Raw genomic sequence first — 17,368 nt, 5'->3', positions numbered from 1 at the left:
ATTTGCTATGAATTATAATGTAAATATCTGATACGTGCAGGATATCTGATATGTAACCCTGGTGAAAGGGTGGTCTAATCTCAAAGGGATGATGACCCATAGGCCGAGAGCCACTGCTCTAAGGCATGTCCAGGTGTCTTTTGTCCCTCTTCGTGGCACTGTGTAGAAATCAAGGCTTATGGAGATGGAATAAACATACTGATACAGGGGTGGCAGAAATGGCCTGCATTAAGAATGTTTGCTGGTTTTAGTTCCCAGCACCTATTTGATAGCTTTTAATTGCCTGTAACTCCAGTTTCTAGGCCTACACACACACCCACATCCACACACAATAAAAAATACATTTAAAAAGAAAATTAAAAAGAAATACATTTTAAAAATGGAATGGGGGGCACGGAGGAGGGGGGAGCCAGGCACTTGTGGTGCACGCCTTTAATCCCAGCACTTGGGAGGCAGAGGCAGGTGAATTGCTGTGAGTTCGAAGCCACTCTGGTCTACAGAGTGAGTTCCAAGACAGCCAAGACAGCTAGGACTACACCAAGGAAAATGGATATAAGAATCTTGTGCTTTTTTTTTTTTTTTTTTTTTTTAAACTGGCACTGGTGAAATCGAGAGCAGAATCAGCCTCTAAGTGGGAAAATCACAGAGGCGCAGATGTAGTAAGATGTACCTGAGAGTGTGGTGTGGGCTGCTGGAAGGATAAAATGTCAGCCATAGCCAAGGGCCGGTGAGAGCTTCTCAGGGGACAGTCACGGGTTTCACAAATTTTTCTCTTTTAAAAAAAATTATTTATTCTTATTTTATGTGCATTTGTGTTTTGCCTGCATGTATGTCTGTGTGAGGATGCCAGATCCCCTGGAACTGGAGTTACAGACAGTTGTGAGCTGTCGTGTGGGTGCTGGAAGAACAGCCGTTGCTCTCAGCCACCGAGCCATCTCTCCAGCCCCCTCTTCACAAGTCTTGACACCCTTAAAATAGCTTTCACACTGCCTGTAATGGAGATGGTCACCGGCCAGTGCTTTCCGAATATGTTTGTGGTTTTCAGGTTTTTTTTTTTTTTCATTATCTCTGCAACTTTTCACCCCAAACTGAAACCAAGACACTGACAACATGACAACTTTGGTTGAAACGGGGTCCCAGTCTAGATCTCCCCATGTTAGGCAGCTCCCAAGAGATCCCTGTGGAAACTGCCCAACTTGGTTCTCAAATCAGTGGTGTTGAGCCAGCAAACAGCCTTTTACAATTCAGATCTGATAGCTACAAAGGATACTATATTAAACTGTTAGTGGAGAGAGATTATATTTTAGGGAAAAAGTTAACTTACCACTAACTAATGGGGCCATGATATATGCCTGTGCTTGAAGTGGAAGCTGTCCCCCCTTTTTTTAAATTAAAAATAATTGTGCGTGCACGCGCGCGCGCACACACACACACACACACACACACACACACACACACACACAGAGGACAGCTCACAGCTGTCTGTAACTCCAGTTCCAAGGGATCTGGCACCCTCACACAGACATACATGCAGGCAAAACACAATGATCCAGTATGTAATATTGGTCAAAAATTTAAAAACTAATATTTATTATAATTAAAAATTGGTGTGTGTGTGTGTGTGTATGTGTGTGTGACAGCTGGTTCTTCCACCCTCCGTGGAATCTGGAGATTGAACTCAGATCAGAAGGTTTGCGAATGCTTTTCTTGTTGAGCAGTCTGGCCCACCCAGTTGTGGGCACCTTTAGAGTACACATTAGCTGTGAGTATCCTCCTGCATTTCCCTTCCAGCTCGCCAGCTGTTTTTGCAAGAAGAGTTTTATTGGCTCCTGGGCCTACCTGGTTGTTTACATACTCTCAGTACGGTGACAGGTGACAGAGTTGAGTTGCCAAGTGACTGAGAGCTAAAGTATTTAGTATCTGGCCCTAAGGAGAGCTAGATAGATGACAGACCCTGCTTGTGGTCCCTTAGGTTCCGAGAGTTTTATCTGGTCATGGTGGACTTGCCTGAATGGTCGTGTGATTTAATTTTCATATGAAAAGAGTGCAGAAATGGCTCCTTCCTTGGTGAGCCTTCTCAACCACGCTGATAATGAGAATTTGGAGGACGAGGTCAACTTTAGAATTGAGAATCTTGGATTTTTTTTTCATTTGTAGTATGAACTTTTTTTCATTTACTGACTTTTTTCCTTTGAATAGATGGATGATACAATGGTCCAGTATGTAATGTTGGTCAAAATTTTAAAAACTAATCTTTTTTATAATTAAAAATTGTGGTGCGTGTATGTGTGTGTGTGGGGGGTCGTCAGAGCTCGTTCTTCCATGGTTGAATCTGGGAACTGAACCCAGATCGTCAGGTCTGCAGTTGCTTTTACTAGCTGAGCAATCTAGCCCATCTAGTTGGGGGGCATCTTTAGAGTAAACAACGGCTTTAAGGTGTGTGGATGACTTCAAGGAAACAGCGTGGTTCAGATACCACAGGACTGACACACATGAGACTGTGAGCATGCACAGACCTGCACAGGTTCAAGCCACACCCCAAATCCCTGTGTTGAGAAGGGGGAGCCACAAAGCCCCATTGCTACCTAACCAAGAAGCTGTTTGCAACTGGTACCTGTGGGGGAAGGAGAACCAGTTTTCCCTGGTGAAATGTCACTGGGCTTAGTGACTCCAGGACAAGGCCTCATGCTGGGGGTGGTTTGGACTCCCTTTTGTGTCTGTGCTTTTTGTTTTGTTTCATATTTTTCTTTCCTTTCTTCCCTTCTTCCCTTCCTTCCTTCCTCTCTTTTTTGGGGGGTTGTTAAGTTTGTTTTTTTTGCTTTTCCTTAAGAGAGAAAGGAAGAGAGATGAAGTTGGGTGGGTAGGGAGATAACGGAGGACCTGAGGGAGGGGAAAGAATATGATCAAAATATATTCTATGAAAAATTTAAATACAAATTTAAAAATCCATAATCTTTAATTTCCAGCTATGTTAAAATGTACTCCAGTTTAGATTACTGTGATATCGCCTTTCCCCCTTATACTAATGGGATTTTTCAATCCTCTGGAATTGCCTTAAGGGCTTCGTTTAGTTAATGAGAACCTGCTCAGTTGATAAGGAGGCAGGCAGGTGACTGACAGGATGGACAAAGGTCTACAGAACAAGAGGGGGCTGTGTCTCCAGGATTAACCGGCCGCTTCCTGTTGGGTTGATAAGGAGACCGCACCTGTCTGTGCCAGTACCTGGTCAGGTAATGATCAGCATGTGTTATAGCCAGAGAGCTCCTGGGTGAAATCTGGACTGTCACTGCTTAAGTGGCTGTTTTTCCTTGAGGCCTATATCGACACATCCTTCTTCAGACTTAGTTAAGAGTAAACCCTAAATACCCAAGACCATATGCAAACAGCACACCATTTTATACAAGGGACATGAGCATCTTCAGATGCTGACATCTGACAACATGAAGTACACAATTTAAATATATCCTCCAGTATACTTCACATTACCCCGAATTGTGGCACCTCGTAAAATATAAGTAGCTGCCCACAGTCCGCCCACACATTTAAATTTGGCTGAGGTCTTTGAAGTGGTCTATATCATGACACATTCTAGGTGTATGAAGTGTGACGTGGCCATTTCTGCCTTGCTAGAAATACTAAGTCTCCCTGTGAGCAGGACCTTGTCTTATTGTCTTTTGCCTTTGGTGACAGCAGTAGATTGTCATCTTTCCTTCAGCAGCTGGAGCCCCAGAACTCTGAGGTAGTTAGGCATACTTGTGACTCACAGAAAACACTGCTTCCTCTGGCAGCATCGGTGACATCACATTCTGGGTTGTAACGCTGTAACCCTGATGAGGCCTGAGACGCAGCCGCCCTCCCATCCCCCAGACACAAGGAGCTAGCCCTTGTGTACTGACTAGCAGTCCCTTCCCCAGGCTTTGACGGAATACTTGGGCAGTGATAAGAGCTAAGAGCTACCTTTTGGCTTAATCTGATTAAAACCAAATAAGGAATTAGGTCAGAGTCCTTGGACTCTAGTGCAGTCTGTTTGCAGAACTCTAGGGGAGAGAGATAACAGAGCAGAAATAAACAAGGGGGTGGGAAAAGCACTGCTCTGCATTTGCCTTTGACCTTTCTAGGTCAACACCCCGCTTCTGGACTGAAGCAGATGAACAGTGGAGCCGAGGTGGCACCCAGGGCAGATGTGTCATTCCAAGGTGCTCCAAGGCCGTAACCCCAGGATGGTATTCGGGTCTGGTTGGCATGTATACAGACTGCCCCCAAAGTTTTCCTTTATTCATCTTCGAAAGGTTGGCGTCATTTTAGGTGGACCTCAGAGCCTGCTGGTACAGCAGCAACCTAGGGCTGATGGCGTCATGAATGCCTGTAAAATCTGATGTTGTGTGACTTTTCCTGGGGAGATGGTAAATAAATGTTTGTTTATTCACCCCAGATAAAGAGCGACCAGTGTAGGGATTCTGTCCAAGTCCAGGACCGATGAGTTTATTGGAGTTAATTACAGGAGATGGGTGACTCACCACTATGAAACCACACCCTAGTCCATTGTCTTCTTCTGACCTGGTCACAGTTGGAATCTAAGGGAGCCTTCTAATTCCTGTGAGGCTCCTGAGGTTGTCCCCGCCCTCCAGGAGGAATGTTCACAGGCCTGATGTCCTGTGGGATATTGTAGATGCTCAGCTGCCAGGTAGTGGTGGTGATTTCCAACCTGGAGGAAACATCTATTATATTACACCAAGTTTCTCTTGGCTAGTAGATAGTTTTTTATTTATAAATTTTTAATAACTATAAATATATTGACTAGCTGATTGAAGTGTGTGTTAGCATATATGTGTGTGTGTGTTTGTGTGTGTGTGTACACACACATGCCATGGTGCATGGAGACCAGAGGACAGTTCCCAGGAGTTCTACTTCTTTTTTTTTTTTTTTTTTTTTTAGATTTATTTATTATATGTAAGTACACTGAAGCTGTCTTCAGACACTCCAGAAGAGGGCACAAGATCTCGTTACGGATGGTTGTGAGCCACCATGTGGTTGCTGGGATTTGAACTCTGGACCTTCGGAAGAGCAGTCGGGTGCTCTTACCCACTGAGCCATCTCACCAGCCCGGAGTTCTACTTCTATGTACATTCTAGAGAATGGACTCAGATCATCAGGCTCAGTGGCAAATACCGGCTTGACCATCTCTCTCCAGAAAATAGTTCTAGAAGATCAGTAGGGAGGACCCAAGTGTTACAGATCCAGGCCCATTTTTTGCCCACTACATAGGATGTCAGTCATTGAAACAAATGAGCGTTTTGTTTGTTTTTTAGATAGAATCTTACAATTAGTCTCAGTGCCTGGAACTCACGGTGTAGACCAGGCTGATCTTACACAAAAGCACTCACTCCGTCTCTTCCTTTTTCACGCCGGAGTTATCGGCCTTCACCACGGTGCCTGGATTAAAATGATGAGCTCCTACCCCCTCTCTTTTTCTATTTTGTTTTGTTTGTTTGATTTTCTAGACAGGATTTCCCCGTGTAGTCCTGGTTGTCCTGTAATTCCCTCTGTAAAACCAGGTTGGCCTCACTCGAACTCAGAGATCTGCCTGCCTCTGCCTCCTAAGTGCTGGAATTAAAGACGTGTGCTACAATGCCTGTTGAAATGATGGATTTTTCAGAATAGGAAGAGTTTACTCATGAGAGAGCCAAGTGTGTGTGGTCAGGAGAGCAGGCCTCAGCCATTCCTGTTCTGGGATATGGTTTAGGGTGTTTATGGCTAACAGAGCTGGGTCGTCTGGGTGTGAGAAGGTGACTGCAAGTAAGGAAAGTTGAAAAAAATAATTGGTGGTCTGTATATGTGTAATCAAACTTCATGTCTCTTCTCATTCAGAAAACATTGACATTTGCATGTGCTTTGGTCCTGTGACTTCGACTGCAGTATCAACCATTATGAGCCACTCCCAAGTCCCTAGAAAACAGCTGTAGGCATATGACCCTATGGAGAGGTGTTAACTGTAACACAGCTCACGAGAGGGTAGTGCTACACAACGTCCACAGCTGGCGATGAAACTGGCAGCAAGCAGCAAGAGCTGGAAGGCTTGTCCCCTCAGGCTCATGGCTCATGGTGCAGTTCCAACAGCAGAAGCCGCTTCTGTTCCTAACAGCGTCTGCTGAGGCTAGTGAGACCTTCATCAGAGTCTGACCCAGTCAGCTGAAAGGCTCATCTCTATCAGCTCTGGTTACCAGCAACTAGGCTCTCCTTTCTAAGACAGAGTGCCCCATGGTAGCAACGTACGATGGCTGAAGCCATAAAGCTACATGTTGGGGAGACAAGTCCCAGAGCCCCCATAGGCCTAAGTGCCAGGGCCCTAGACACTGACCCCTCTTGGACTGAATACCTTGTCACCGCCCTCCTCAAAGCTTCGTCTAGGCTGATACTTATCCTTTAATGCCTTGGGTTTCTCTGTCCTGTCATTTGAGCCTGTCGCCTTTGGGACAAGGCAGATGGCAATGAGTGGACCAGCTGTCTAGGAACAGTGAAATATAATCCTGTCTTTCCCGCCTCACAGCATGTCTAATGGACAGAGAGAACAAGCTTTGAGGGTACTGAAAGGCAGTGCCCCTTCTGCTCAGGTGACACTGGCCAGTCCAGGGAGGTTTGGAGGGAACTCTGAGCTTCCTGTGCATAGTCACCTGGCTGTCACCCAGTCTGTTTCTGGAACCAGGCTGCATGAGATCTGGCTGCATTGGCCTTCTGCCTGCTGCTGGAGTAGCGAGCACCCAGAGATCAGAGGAGGGTCGCCCCTCTGCACAGTATGTCTCTTTGAATCTTCATTTCCATACCACATTGGTGATAGAGGAACAATATTGTGGGCTAAATTTGGGTCTGATGTATTTACTGGCAACTCCTTGAGAAATAATGGGACTTGGGAAGCAAATAGTCTTGGATTTAAATTTAGGCTTTCTACTCCATTAGCTTGGTTTACCTCACAGAGTCTTTCCCTAACAGGTTTCTACTATAAATCCTCTTGGACTTTCTTCTGAACGATGCTGAATGTGGAGGGGCAGGTCAGGGTCTGCGACACAGTGTGAAAGACGTGTCTGAAAAGTGCCCTTCAACTCGCAAAGGCCTGATCAGATGCAGAGGGGGAGGGCTAATGGACTATTTGGTTTTATTCTATCTTCATTGAATTAATTGTTTTTCAAATATATGAGAGTCAAAGCACCTTACTAAATAAATGTGCCATGTTCAAAATAGAAAAGGACCACATGGTATACATCTTCTTATATTTATTTATTGTGCGTGTGTGCGCACACATCCACTCATGCTGCCAGTGCACACGTAGAGTGAGAGTTGGCTGTCTGCCTCCACCCTGGAAGTGAACCCCGGGAATGAAACTTAGGTCTTCACGTTTGCCAGCTGGAGCCCTGCACTCACGGAATCACCTAGCTAGCCCATGAGTGGCTCATTCCGCTAAGATGTAATGCTGTTTCTAGGTTTAAAAAAGACACTATGTCACCTACGGCACTTGGCGTCCTCTTGCATCTTATGTGCACTTGGACTCTGCAAGCCCCCTGGAGGATGCTTGGTTAGAAAGGACGACATAGGACATGGATGGACTCAGGGTCTAGTGTCTAAGGAGCCTGCACTCGAGCAGTAAAGGAAACCCTGCACATTCCAGTGTAGCAGTGTACTGACAGTAAAACTACAACATCGTTCATGAAGGAGCCGAGGGAGTGCGAGGGAAGAAGCATTACTTTCGGGTAAACTGGAAGAGGTGGTGGCGTTTGAGCTGAATCCTGAAGGCTAAGTAGGATGCTGATGTAGGGGAATGAGGACATGATCATTCTTGGTCCAAGGCATAGAGGGCCAACACATACTAGAGGCAGTGTGTGTCTCAGCTCTGTCATCTCAACATTGGGGATTTAGGAAGAAGAAACAGGAGGACTGCTGCTAGTTCCAGGAAAGCTTGGGCTACGATAGTAAGAACATATCCAAAACAAAGGGATGTGTGTGTGTGGGGGATCCTGTCATTTGCAATAGTGTGGATGATCATAGAGGTCATTGTTTTATGATCTAAAAGGGGTAAGCCAGGGCTGGAGAGATGGCTCAGTGGTTAAGATTACTGACTGCTTTTCTAAAGGTTCTGAGTTCAAATCCCAGCAACCTCACGGTGGCTCACAACCATCCGTAAGGAGATCTGACACTCTCTTCTGGCGTGTCTGAAGACAGCTGCAGTGTACTTATGTATAATAATAAATAAATCTTTGGGCAGGAGCAAGCGGGGCCTGAGTGAGTGGAGTCAGAGCGAGCAGCAGTGCTGAAGTTCAATTCCCAGCAACCGGTTACGTGAAGGCTCACAACCATCTGTACAGCTACAGTGTATCATATACATACAATAAATAAATCTTAAAAAAAAAAAGGATTAAGCCAGACACACAAACACAAATACGGTCTGCCTTTATTTTCATTTGGACTCAGAAGTGGCAAATTTTTATAAGCAGAGAGTAGAATTGTGGTATCAAAGGTTGGAATGGTGACCAGGGAAACACTAGTGAAAGAATACAATGTTTTAATTTTTTTAAGAATTATTTCATTTTTATGTGTGAATGTTCTGCTGGCATGCATATTTGTACACTTTGTGCACACCTTGTGCCCACCGAGGTCAGACGTGCGCATCAGATCACTTGGAACTGGAGTTTTACGGATGGTTGTGAGCCACCATGTGTGTGCTAGGAACTGAACCTGGGACCTCTGCAAGAGCAACAAGTGCCCTAAGCTGCTGAGCCAGCTCCCCGGCCGTGGGGAATACAGTGCTTTGATTTAGTGCAGGAGAAAAGTGGTCTGTGTTAGTTAGGGCTTCTATTGCTGTGGAAAGACGCCATGACTACTGCAACTCTTATAAAGGAAATCATTTTTGGGGGTTGGTTTATAGTTCAGAGGGTTTTTAGTCCATTGTCACCATGGCAGGATTCATGGCAGTATGCAGGCAGACCTGGTGCCGGAGAAGGAGCCAAGTGTCCCACATCTGGTACCACCTCGCCTGGCTTGCGCTTCTGAAGCCTCACACCCTTGTTCCAGTCACACTTCTTCCAATCATTGCACCCCTCAAGTGCCTGTGGGGGCCATTTTCATTCAAATCATCACACGGCCTATGGAGCTTAAATCAGTGCTCATGGTTGTGGCCAGCTTTGAGTGCAGCTGGAAGATGGTGATGCGAGATGACTTTGTATTTTCTCTCTCTTTCACACTTTCGTTTTAGCCTTTAAAAAAAAAAGATTTATTCAGACACACCAGAAGAGGGCATCAGATCCTATTACAGATGGTTGTGAGCCACCATGTGGTTGCTGGGAATTGAACTCAGGATCTCTGGAAGAGCAGTCAGTGCTCTGAACCACTGAGCCATCTCTCCAGCCCCTGTTTTAACCTTTGTATCAGTTAATTCTAATCTGATTTGACCACCCAAAGAGAAGAAACCCTGTGTCCCTCCCCGCAGTGTAGCTGCAAACATCCCCAGGTGTTTGGTTCCCAGGAGTTTCACAGAATTAATTCTGCATTATTCTTTCTGCCGGATGCTACTTTCTTATTCTTAATATTTAAGGCCATCACAGCACGCCGACCACAACACGCCGTTTCGGGAGTTATGGGAAAGCAAGTACAAGTTAAGACAATGAAACCTAATGTTTGGTGCTTAAGGGAATGAAATTCTCCAATGAAAGTTTTTTCACTGATTTTTAATTTTTATTTTCAAGTTTTGTCCAGCCTAAAAAGCAAATCGTTAGAATTTAAGAGTTCTAGAAGCGCATCAAGAACTTGCTCCTTTTTAGTGTAAAGAAATAGTTTTTTTTCCCCAGATATGAAGAATTGTAATTGGAGGAGATTATATGTGTTGCCATCCCTCACCCCCCTCACGTTCACTCTGTTACTTAGAGCACTGTGTTTAAGGGGAGTTCCGTCTCCTCTGACCAGCCATTCTGTTAAATCCAGTTTTCAGTTACATTCAGTTACTCAGGCTTCTGCTAGTCTCGGAATTGTATTATTATGTCAAAAGAAGATAATGATAGTGGATTAAATGGATGTGCCAAAGCTTGATCCCATCCATCTATGTGCAGGTTATTTACAGTAGGCAATAACAGTAGCCTATAACTATTACAGTAGGCTGGGATCCAGGGCTGTGTCACAATCTGAGGGTGAGTAGGTAAGACGTTAGTCCCTAGTGGCCTTTATCCTCTACTCTACAGAGCTTAGCAGCAGTAAGAAGAGACACAGGTCATCCGAGCACCAGTTGCATCTTGTAATGTTACTGTCTGGGTACAGGACCCAGGTGTGGGATTCTTGATCCTTGGTAGTCACTAGCTACAGCTCAGCCTGGGGGTTGAGGCTCTTGGCTCTGAAATTAGGACCACTCTCTGGAGCTGTTGTGACGTTTCTGGCTCTTACAGACTTTTATACCCCCCCCGGTCAAGATTTATTTATTTATTTATTTATTTATTTATTTATTTATTTATTTATTTATTTATATGTATTTTGCCTGCATGTATGCCTATGTACCACATGCATGCAGTGCCCTCAAAGGCCAGAAGAGGGCATCAGAGTCTCTGGAACTGGAGTTAGAGACGTGAGCTGCCATATAAAAGTGCTGAGCACCAAATCCAGGTCTTCTGCGAGAACAGCAAGTGCCCCTAACCACTGAGCCATCTTCTCAGCCCGTACTGGCCCTCTCTTACCGACTTTGGTTCTGTCCTGACTGCTCTGGAACTTTTCTTTACAGACCCTCTTCCCGTATGTAGTCAGCCACGGCCAGGACTTGGGGTACCTGTGACAATAAACAGGAGCTGGGGGGAGGGTGTCACCATGTGGACTGTCCTTGGGTAGCTAGGGTTATTGAAGCACAGCATCCCTTGTCAGGCACGGGATGGAGTCTTGGAGGGCGGATGAGATCACCGTTGGAATTAGCAGGGTTCCCGTCTGGATACACTGGCAGTTGTTAGTGATCTGACGTCAGTGCTGGGAACCAAAGAGTACTCACTGCTCGTGCAAGAGCAGTGAGTACTCTTAGCTGCCAAGCCACCTCTGTTGCCCCGTGGTACTGTTTTCTAACTATATCTACACTGACTTGGAGTAGGGTGTATGCTGACTTCCATCTGAAGGCCTTAGAAACAACCGAGCTTCATAGCAAGCCATTGTGGTGTAGGTAGCATTGCAGATGAGGCACAGGCAGTGAAGTAGACTGGCAGACAGTCTGGCTCAGCACAGTATGTTGTATTGAGTCTTCACTTGAGTCCTATAAGGTCTTCCTGCTGAAAAGGCCTTGGCTCAAGCTATCCCTTTACAGATTATCCAGTCAGGGGAGCGGGTGTTGTCTAGGTGTGCTTTAATGTGATCCTAAGATGAGGCCAGGATTTTGTATTATTTATTTTTAAATTAAAAAAAATATTTTAGGTGTATGGGTGTTTTGACTACATGTCTCTGTGTATTGTGTGCATGCAGTGCCCCCAGAAACCAGAAGAGGGCATCAGAACTTCTTGGAACTGGAGTATCAGAGGGTTGTGCGCTAACATGTGATGCTGTAATTCAAACTTCAGTTGGGTCCTCTGGAGGAGCAGCTAGTGCTGCCATCTGCTGAGCCGCCTGTCCGTCTGTCCATGATTTCAGATGACTTAGTTAACTGCCTTCCCTTCTAAGACCTTTCTGTCATTGCTTCTAGGCACTGCACACCTGTACACGTGCTGTTGGCTTTTTATTTTTATTATTCTTTTTTTAAGGACTAGGGAATCCACAACGTTTTGCCTTAAAGAGATCAGCAGAAAGCCTTCTCACTGCATGTGCTCAGATGTAGTCATGACAGAGCTCACTGTATTTTGTTAGCTTCTCTTTTTCAAAGTGGCATCTTCTGATGCATTGGAACGGCAGCTTAAGCTCATCTTCCCTAGCTAGGCAGGAACGTTGAATGGCCATCTGCAAGGCACGTCTGTTTTGAAAGGAATTTAGCAGGGAGCGAGTGGTGTTGTTGAAGCCTTTTCAGTTCCAGGAGTCAAAATATTAAATAGCTCGAGTCTGAAGTCAGACGTTTAAAATGCTGCTCTCTGGAGCTGAGAGTGAAGACAGTTGTGTCTTTTCTAAGAAAGGAAAAGGTGTTCACTATGAAGTGAGCTTCCTTACAGAGAAGTCTCCTGAAAAGCAAATTCCCGTGACACCTGAAGACAGTGGTCCTCAGCCTTCTCAGTGCCGTGACCCTTTAATGCAGCTCCTCACGTGCACGTGTGGCGACCCCACCATAAAGTCATTCTGTTGCTACTTCATAACTGTAATTTGCTATTGTTGAGTCATAGTGTAAATATCTGATATGCAGAATATCTGATAAAAGGGTCAGAGAATGCTTAGGGCAGTGAAGACCTAAGATCCAGATTCTGTGTTAGAGGATCAACATGATGCCCATATTACCCAAAAGCTGATAAAAGGGGTTTTCAGAATGGTAACCTTTTAATGACTCCCCCTGTACCCAAACAGTTTACCACATCAAGAGTGATGCTAAGATAAGGTAGGGGAGACACGACTAGGAATCAGGATGCTTGGGATTCCTAGATCTCTATATATATCATCCTAATAGCACACTGAGATGTAGATTCTTGCTAATTTTTAAAAAGATTTATTTATTTATTTTATGTATATGAGTACACACTGTATCTGTACAGATGGTTGTGAGCCTTCATGTGGTTGTTGGGAATTGAATTTTAGGACCTCTGCTCGCTCTAGTCAACCCTGCTCGCTCAGGCCCAAAGATTTATTGATTATAAATAGGTACACTGTAGCTGTCTTCAGATGCACCAGAAGGTGGCATCAGATCTCATTGCAGGTGGTTGTGAGCCACCATGTGGCTGCTGGGATTTGAACTCAGGACCTTTGGAAGGGCAGTCTTTGAGTGCTCCAATCCACAGATCCATCGCACCAGCCCCCAATTCTTGCTATTTTTTTTTAAATGAACTTTATAGTAAAACTTAGGTTCAAACACCATTTCTAATATTTATTACCTGGAATATATTAGATTCATCATATAAATTATTTGAGCCTTAGTTTCTTCATCTATAAATTGCTCCAAATACATGAGTTTTATTAGATCTTTGTTGTAGATAGGCATTACCATTTTTTTCTTTCTTTTGGACATGCGTGCACATGCGTGAATGCATGCATGAACGGGGATGTGAGCAGTCTTCCTCAGTCACTTTTTGTCTTAGCCGTAGAGGTAGGTGTCCCAGTTGAAGCCAGAGCTCACCAGTTTGGCTAGTCTAGCTATCCAGGGACATGTTAATCCCCCTCAATATTTCTGCCTGTGAACACTGGAATTTTAGACCCATCCCTACGCCCATTGGGCTTCTGCAGGGCGCTGGGGATCTGAATTCTGGGCCTCAAGCTTGTGTGTGGTAAGTACTTGACCTGCTGAGACAACCTTCGTCCTAATGCTTTATACGTTACGTCATGACAGTGGTCACATGGAAACTTTACTATTGCTAACCACATTTTCAGGTAAGGTCACTGCAATGGAGAGAGTTGATAATCAGAAAGTCTAGGTAACATTTAGATATGACATCGCCTAGAAGCGGCGAGATTCTCCAGCAACAGCCGTTGATGGTGTTCCTGTCAGCTCTGCCTCACCTATGCCCCCCTTTCCTTTAGGATTATGGTATGGTCAGTGAAGAGAAGAACCACACGTTCTAGGCAACATGCAGATCAGAGACTCGATAGGGGGTTTAGGCCAGAGGGTGTGAGTAAAGTGAATTTTTATCTCTTTACAGGAATGGCAAAGACTCAACTATGATATCTACACCCTGCGGCAGATCCGCAGGGAAGTGAGGAACCGATGGAGACGAATCTTAGAGGACTTGGGTGAGTCTGAGAGATTGTGAAGCTGTGCTTTTCCATCTTGGTGTTGCCGGTCTGTCTTAGACCTGCCAACCACAGAGTACTGACATGGAGGCCTTTATCAGTTCTGAAAGCTTGTAGCTTAGGTGGGTTCCCAACCAGCTCCTTTACTTAAATTGGCCCATTTATGCTCATGTACGTCTGCCAGGAGCTCACTACCTCCTGAGTGCTTTTTCTCCCGACCCAGACTCTTTCCCAGAGTTCCTTACTCGGCCCAGAAGTCCTGCCTTTCCCTTCCAGTTTTGCAATAGGCCACTCCGCTCTTTATTAAATCAGTCGGCAGGCGATGGAGAAGATGTTTACAGAACGCTGAGATAGCTGATGCTTCATTGCACAGTGCACAGGAGATTATCTCAGCAATCTTTCTATCAAAAGATTGTCAGTCACTGACTAATTAAATTACCTTGTACTGATTAGGTCCTCAGCTTTTCTTTTATGCTCTCAAGCATAAACCTTGATTTTTCTGTTGTGCCCAGTCCATGTTACTTGGCCATATGACTTCATCTGTCCCCAAGTACAAGACAACACCAGGTAGTGAAGTCGTATGGGTGTTACTACATACTGTTTTTGTCATTATTTATTGACTGAGTTAGACAGAGAACGACTGTCCAAGTAGTAATAGCTTTATAAATATGACAGGTGAGAGAAATATTGTAAGAGATATTAAGACACAGTAGAAAATTCTCAAAGAAGCAAAAGGGAGAGAAAGTTGCAAGGGTGGGAAAATACACTTGGGATTATGGCAGACATTTAGTAGCGGCTTTTCTTAATTCTATTAGGATTAGATAAATTTGTCCCACACCATAAAATAAGCTTGGTCTAGTGTACAAAACTTAAGTGACCACCTTTAGAGTCTTGGATATTCTGCTTTGGGGTAACATGACCCTCTGTATTACAGATTCCCAGAGCTGGGTACCTGGATGGCAGCCCTTGCTGTCTTAGTTGGGACCAGTGAATAAGGCTCTTAACTTGCTCAGTTGGGACCAGTGAATAAGGCTCTTAACTTGCTCAGTGCTGCTACGGGATAATAGTTTACTTTTCACAAGTCACTCTGAGCAGTTTCATTCTTTGAGTCTTTTCTGTCTTTGGGAAAGTTAGCTTTCCACCAGTTGACTAGATTACCATGAGGATGTAAATGGGGGCTTGGAGATGTGGGGTCCTCCAGCACCTGAGCAGGCTGAGGAGAGGTGTAGGGATTCCAGGACAAGGCAGCTAACAAAGTGCCATGTCAGTCAGGGCCAGACCTCCTTTAACAGAGGGAAAAGGTAACAAGAAAAGCCAATAAAGAAAACAAGGAATAGTTTTAAGTAAAGAGCTTCCCCGCTCAGTGTGGGGACCAGCACACAGTAGTGCCGTTGACCTTAGTTTTCACTGTGCAGAACCCACACTTGGGTTCCTTTGTTTTATTTTATTTTATTTTATCTTCAAGACAGGGTTTGACTACTGAGTTATGGAATTAAAGGTGTGGGCCACCACAGTAGGCAGGATCCCTTAGCAATCACATCGATAGTATCACAGGACGGGCATTTCCTAGTGATGACTTTACATTCTTCTCATTTAGGCTTTCAAAGGGAAGCCGACTCTCTGTTGTCAGTGACCAAACTCAGCACCATGAGTGATTCTAAAAACACAAGGAAAGCCCGGGAGATGCTGTTAAAGCTGGCTGAAGAGACCTCCATCTTCCCCGCCAGCTGGGAGCTCTCTGAGAGGTACCTCTTGATTGTGGTAAGTGGTTGTCTTCCTCATCTGCCCTGTTTGGCTTTGCTTTCACTTTTTCTGTTATTTCCTGGGACAGCCATCCCAGCCTCACCAACTCCACCACAACAGTGGCGCGTGCTGCTGCCGTGGTATGCATCTGTGGCCTATGCCACCAGAGCCACCTGAAAAGCTTTAAGGGGAAGGATTTCTGGATCTCATCTGAAGCTCTGGAGGCTCAGGCTGTGGCCAGAGTCCTTTTTTCAGATGAGTCCTGCTGTGTGGTTAGTTTCAACCTTAGGTCAATTGCTCAAAGCATCTGTCCGGCCTGTGATTGACAGGCTTGGTGGAGGTGCTAGGGAGACAGTTTAGTCTGTCCTCCAGCACCCACTTTAAAAGCCTGATGTGCTGGCATTGCTCGAAAACTCAGGGCTGGGATACAGAGAAATAGATGGCTTAGGCTTGCTGGCCGGCCAGCCTGGATGGTCGGGTGCCTCCCGGCTCCCGGGGGGAGACTGACCCTGTTTTAGAAAATAGTGAAACAAAGGTTGGGTGGTTCTTGAGGAACAATACTGAAGGTTGACCTCTGGCCTTCGCATGCACACAGGCTCACCTGAACGCGCACAAGCACACGCGCGCGCGCGCGCGCACACACACACACACACACACACACACACACAGAGGCGCACAGGCTCACTTGACCACACACACAAACACGCACACACACACACACACACACACACACACACAGACACACACACACACACAGAGGCACACAGGCTCACCTGACCACACACACACACAAACACACACACACACACACAGAGGCTCACCTGAACACACACAGACACACACACACACACACACACACACACACACACACGGGCTCACCTGAACACACACACACACACACACACACACACACACACAGGCTCACCTGAACACACACACACACAGGCTCCCCTGAACACATACCCCCCACCTCCTGCACATACATATGCTCACATTACAAAATATTGGTGGAAATGTCTCAGATAATGTAAATAAAGGGGTAAGGCAAGTCTCTAAGACTTGAAGTTTGTAACGAGTGTTTTACTTGCCTCCACGGCAGGCTTTATCATCTATTAAATTTCCTCATCGATATGGCTTGGTTTCTGACTTGGCAAGCTTGCTTTTCTCTTTTCGTCTTACACTGCAGGACCGGCTCATTGCTCTCGATGCTGCTGAGGACTTCTTTAAGATTGCTAGCCAAATGTACCCCAAGAAACCTGGGGTCCCATGCCTGGTGGACGGCCAGAGAAAACTGCACTGCCTTCCATTTCCAAGCCCCTGAAGGGAGGCCCAGAAGAGCGGAGTTCTTTTACCACGACACAGGAATTTACCAAAGTTGGACGGCTGCCTGCGGTTTCGAGCGAGCCAGGAGAGGGCTTTCTCCAGTCAAACACTATCGTGAATCCTACAAATATAAGGTCTTCTGCAGGACCTTGGCCTAAGGATGCTCTGGTTACATTAAAACCCCTGGCGGCCACCATGCATCCAGAAAGGAAGGCTAAAGATTAGTTGGTGGGTGGGTGGGTGGGTAGTTCTTCCTGTGGCCTCATTGGCTGTATAAGCTACAGTTGTTCATTCTGTGCAGGACTGGTGTTTTCTAATCAACACAATGGTATGACTAATAGAGAAGGGTGTAACCGAGCCCTCACCTACATCACCAACTTCAAGGTGGTCATTATTAAGTGTAATACTAGACAAGGAGCCCCAGACTTCATAAAACCCT

General features: G+C 45.4%; 1 protein-coding gene across 1 annotated transcript in view; it reads left to right on the top strand.

Moving 5' to 3' along the window:
- The window catches only part of Mreg (melanoregulin), a 53,639-nt gene extending 36,487 nt beyond the window's left edge, over positions 1-17,152 (top strand). Inside the window, exons 3-5 of the mRNA XM_021168932.3 lie at positions 13,773-13,863; positions 15,461-15,624; positions 16,793-17,152. Coding sequence (XP_021024591.1) covers positions 13,773-13,863; positions 15,461-15,624; positions 16,793-16,927 — 390 coding nt within the window. The 3' untranslated portion in view covers positions 16,928-17,152. The remainder of the gene's footprint in view (positions 1-13,772; positions 13,864-15,460; positions 15,625-16,792) is intronic.
- Positions 17,153-17,368: the final 216 nt, after the last annotated feature.

The sequence above is a fragment of the Mus caroli genome, unplaced genomic scaffold, assembly GCF_978045245.1.
Source record: "Mus caroli unplaced genomic scaffold, Mus_caroli_1 scaffold_1, whole genome shotgun sequence".
Lineage (NCBI taxonomy): Eukaryota > Metazoa > Chordata > Mammalia > Rodentia > Muridae > Mus > Mus caroli.
This window is presented reverse-complemented; position numbering and strand designations above follow the sequence as displayed.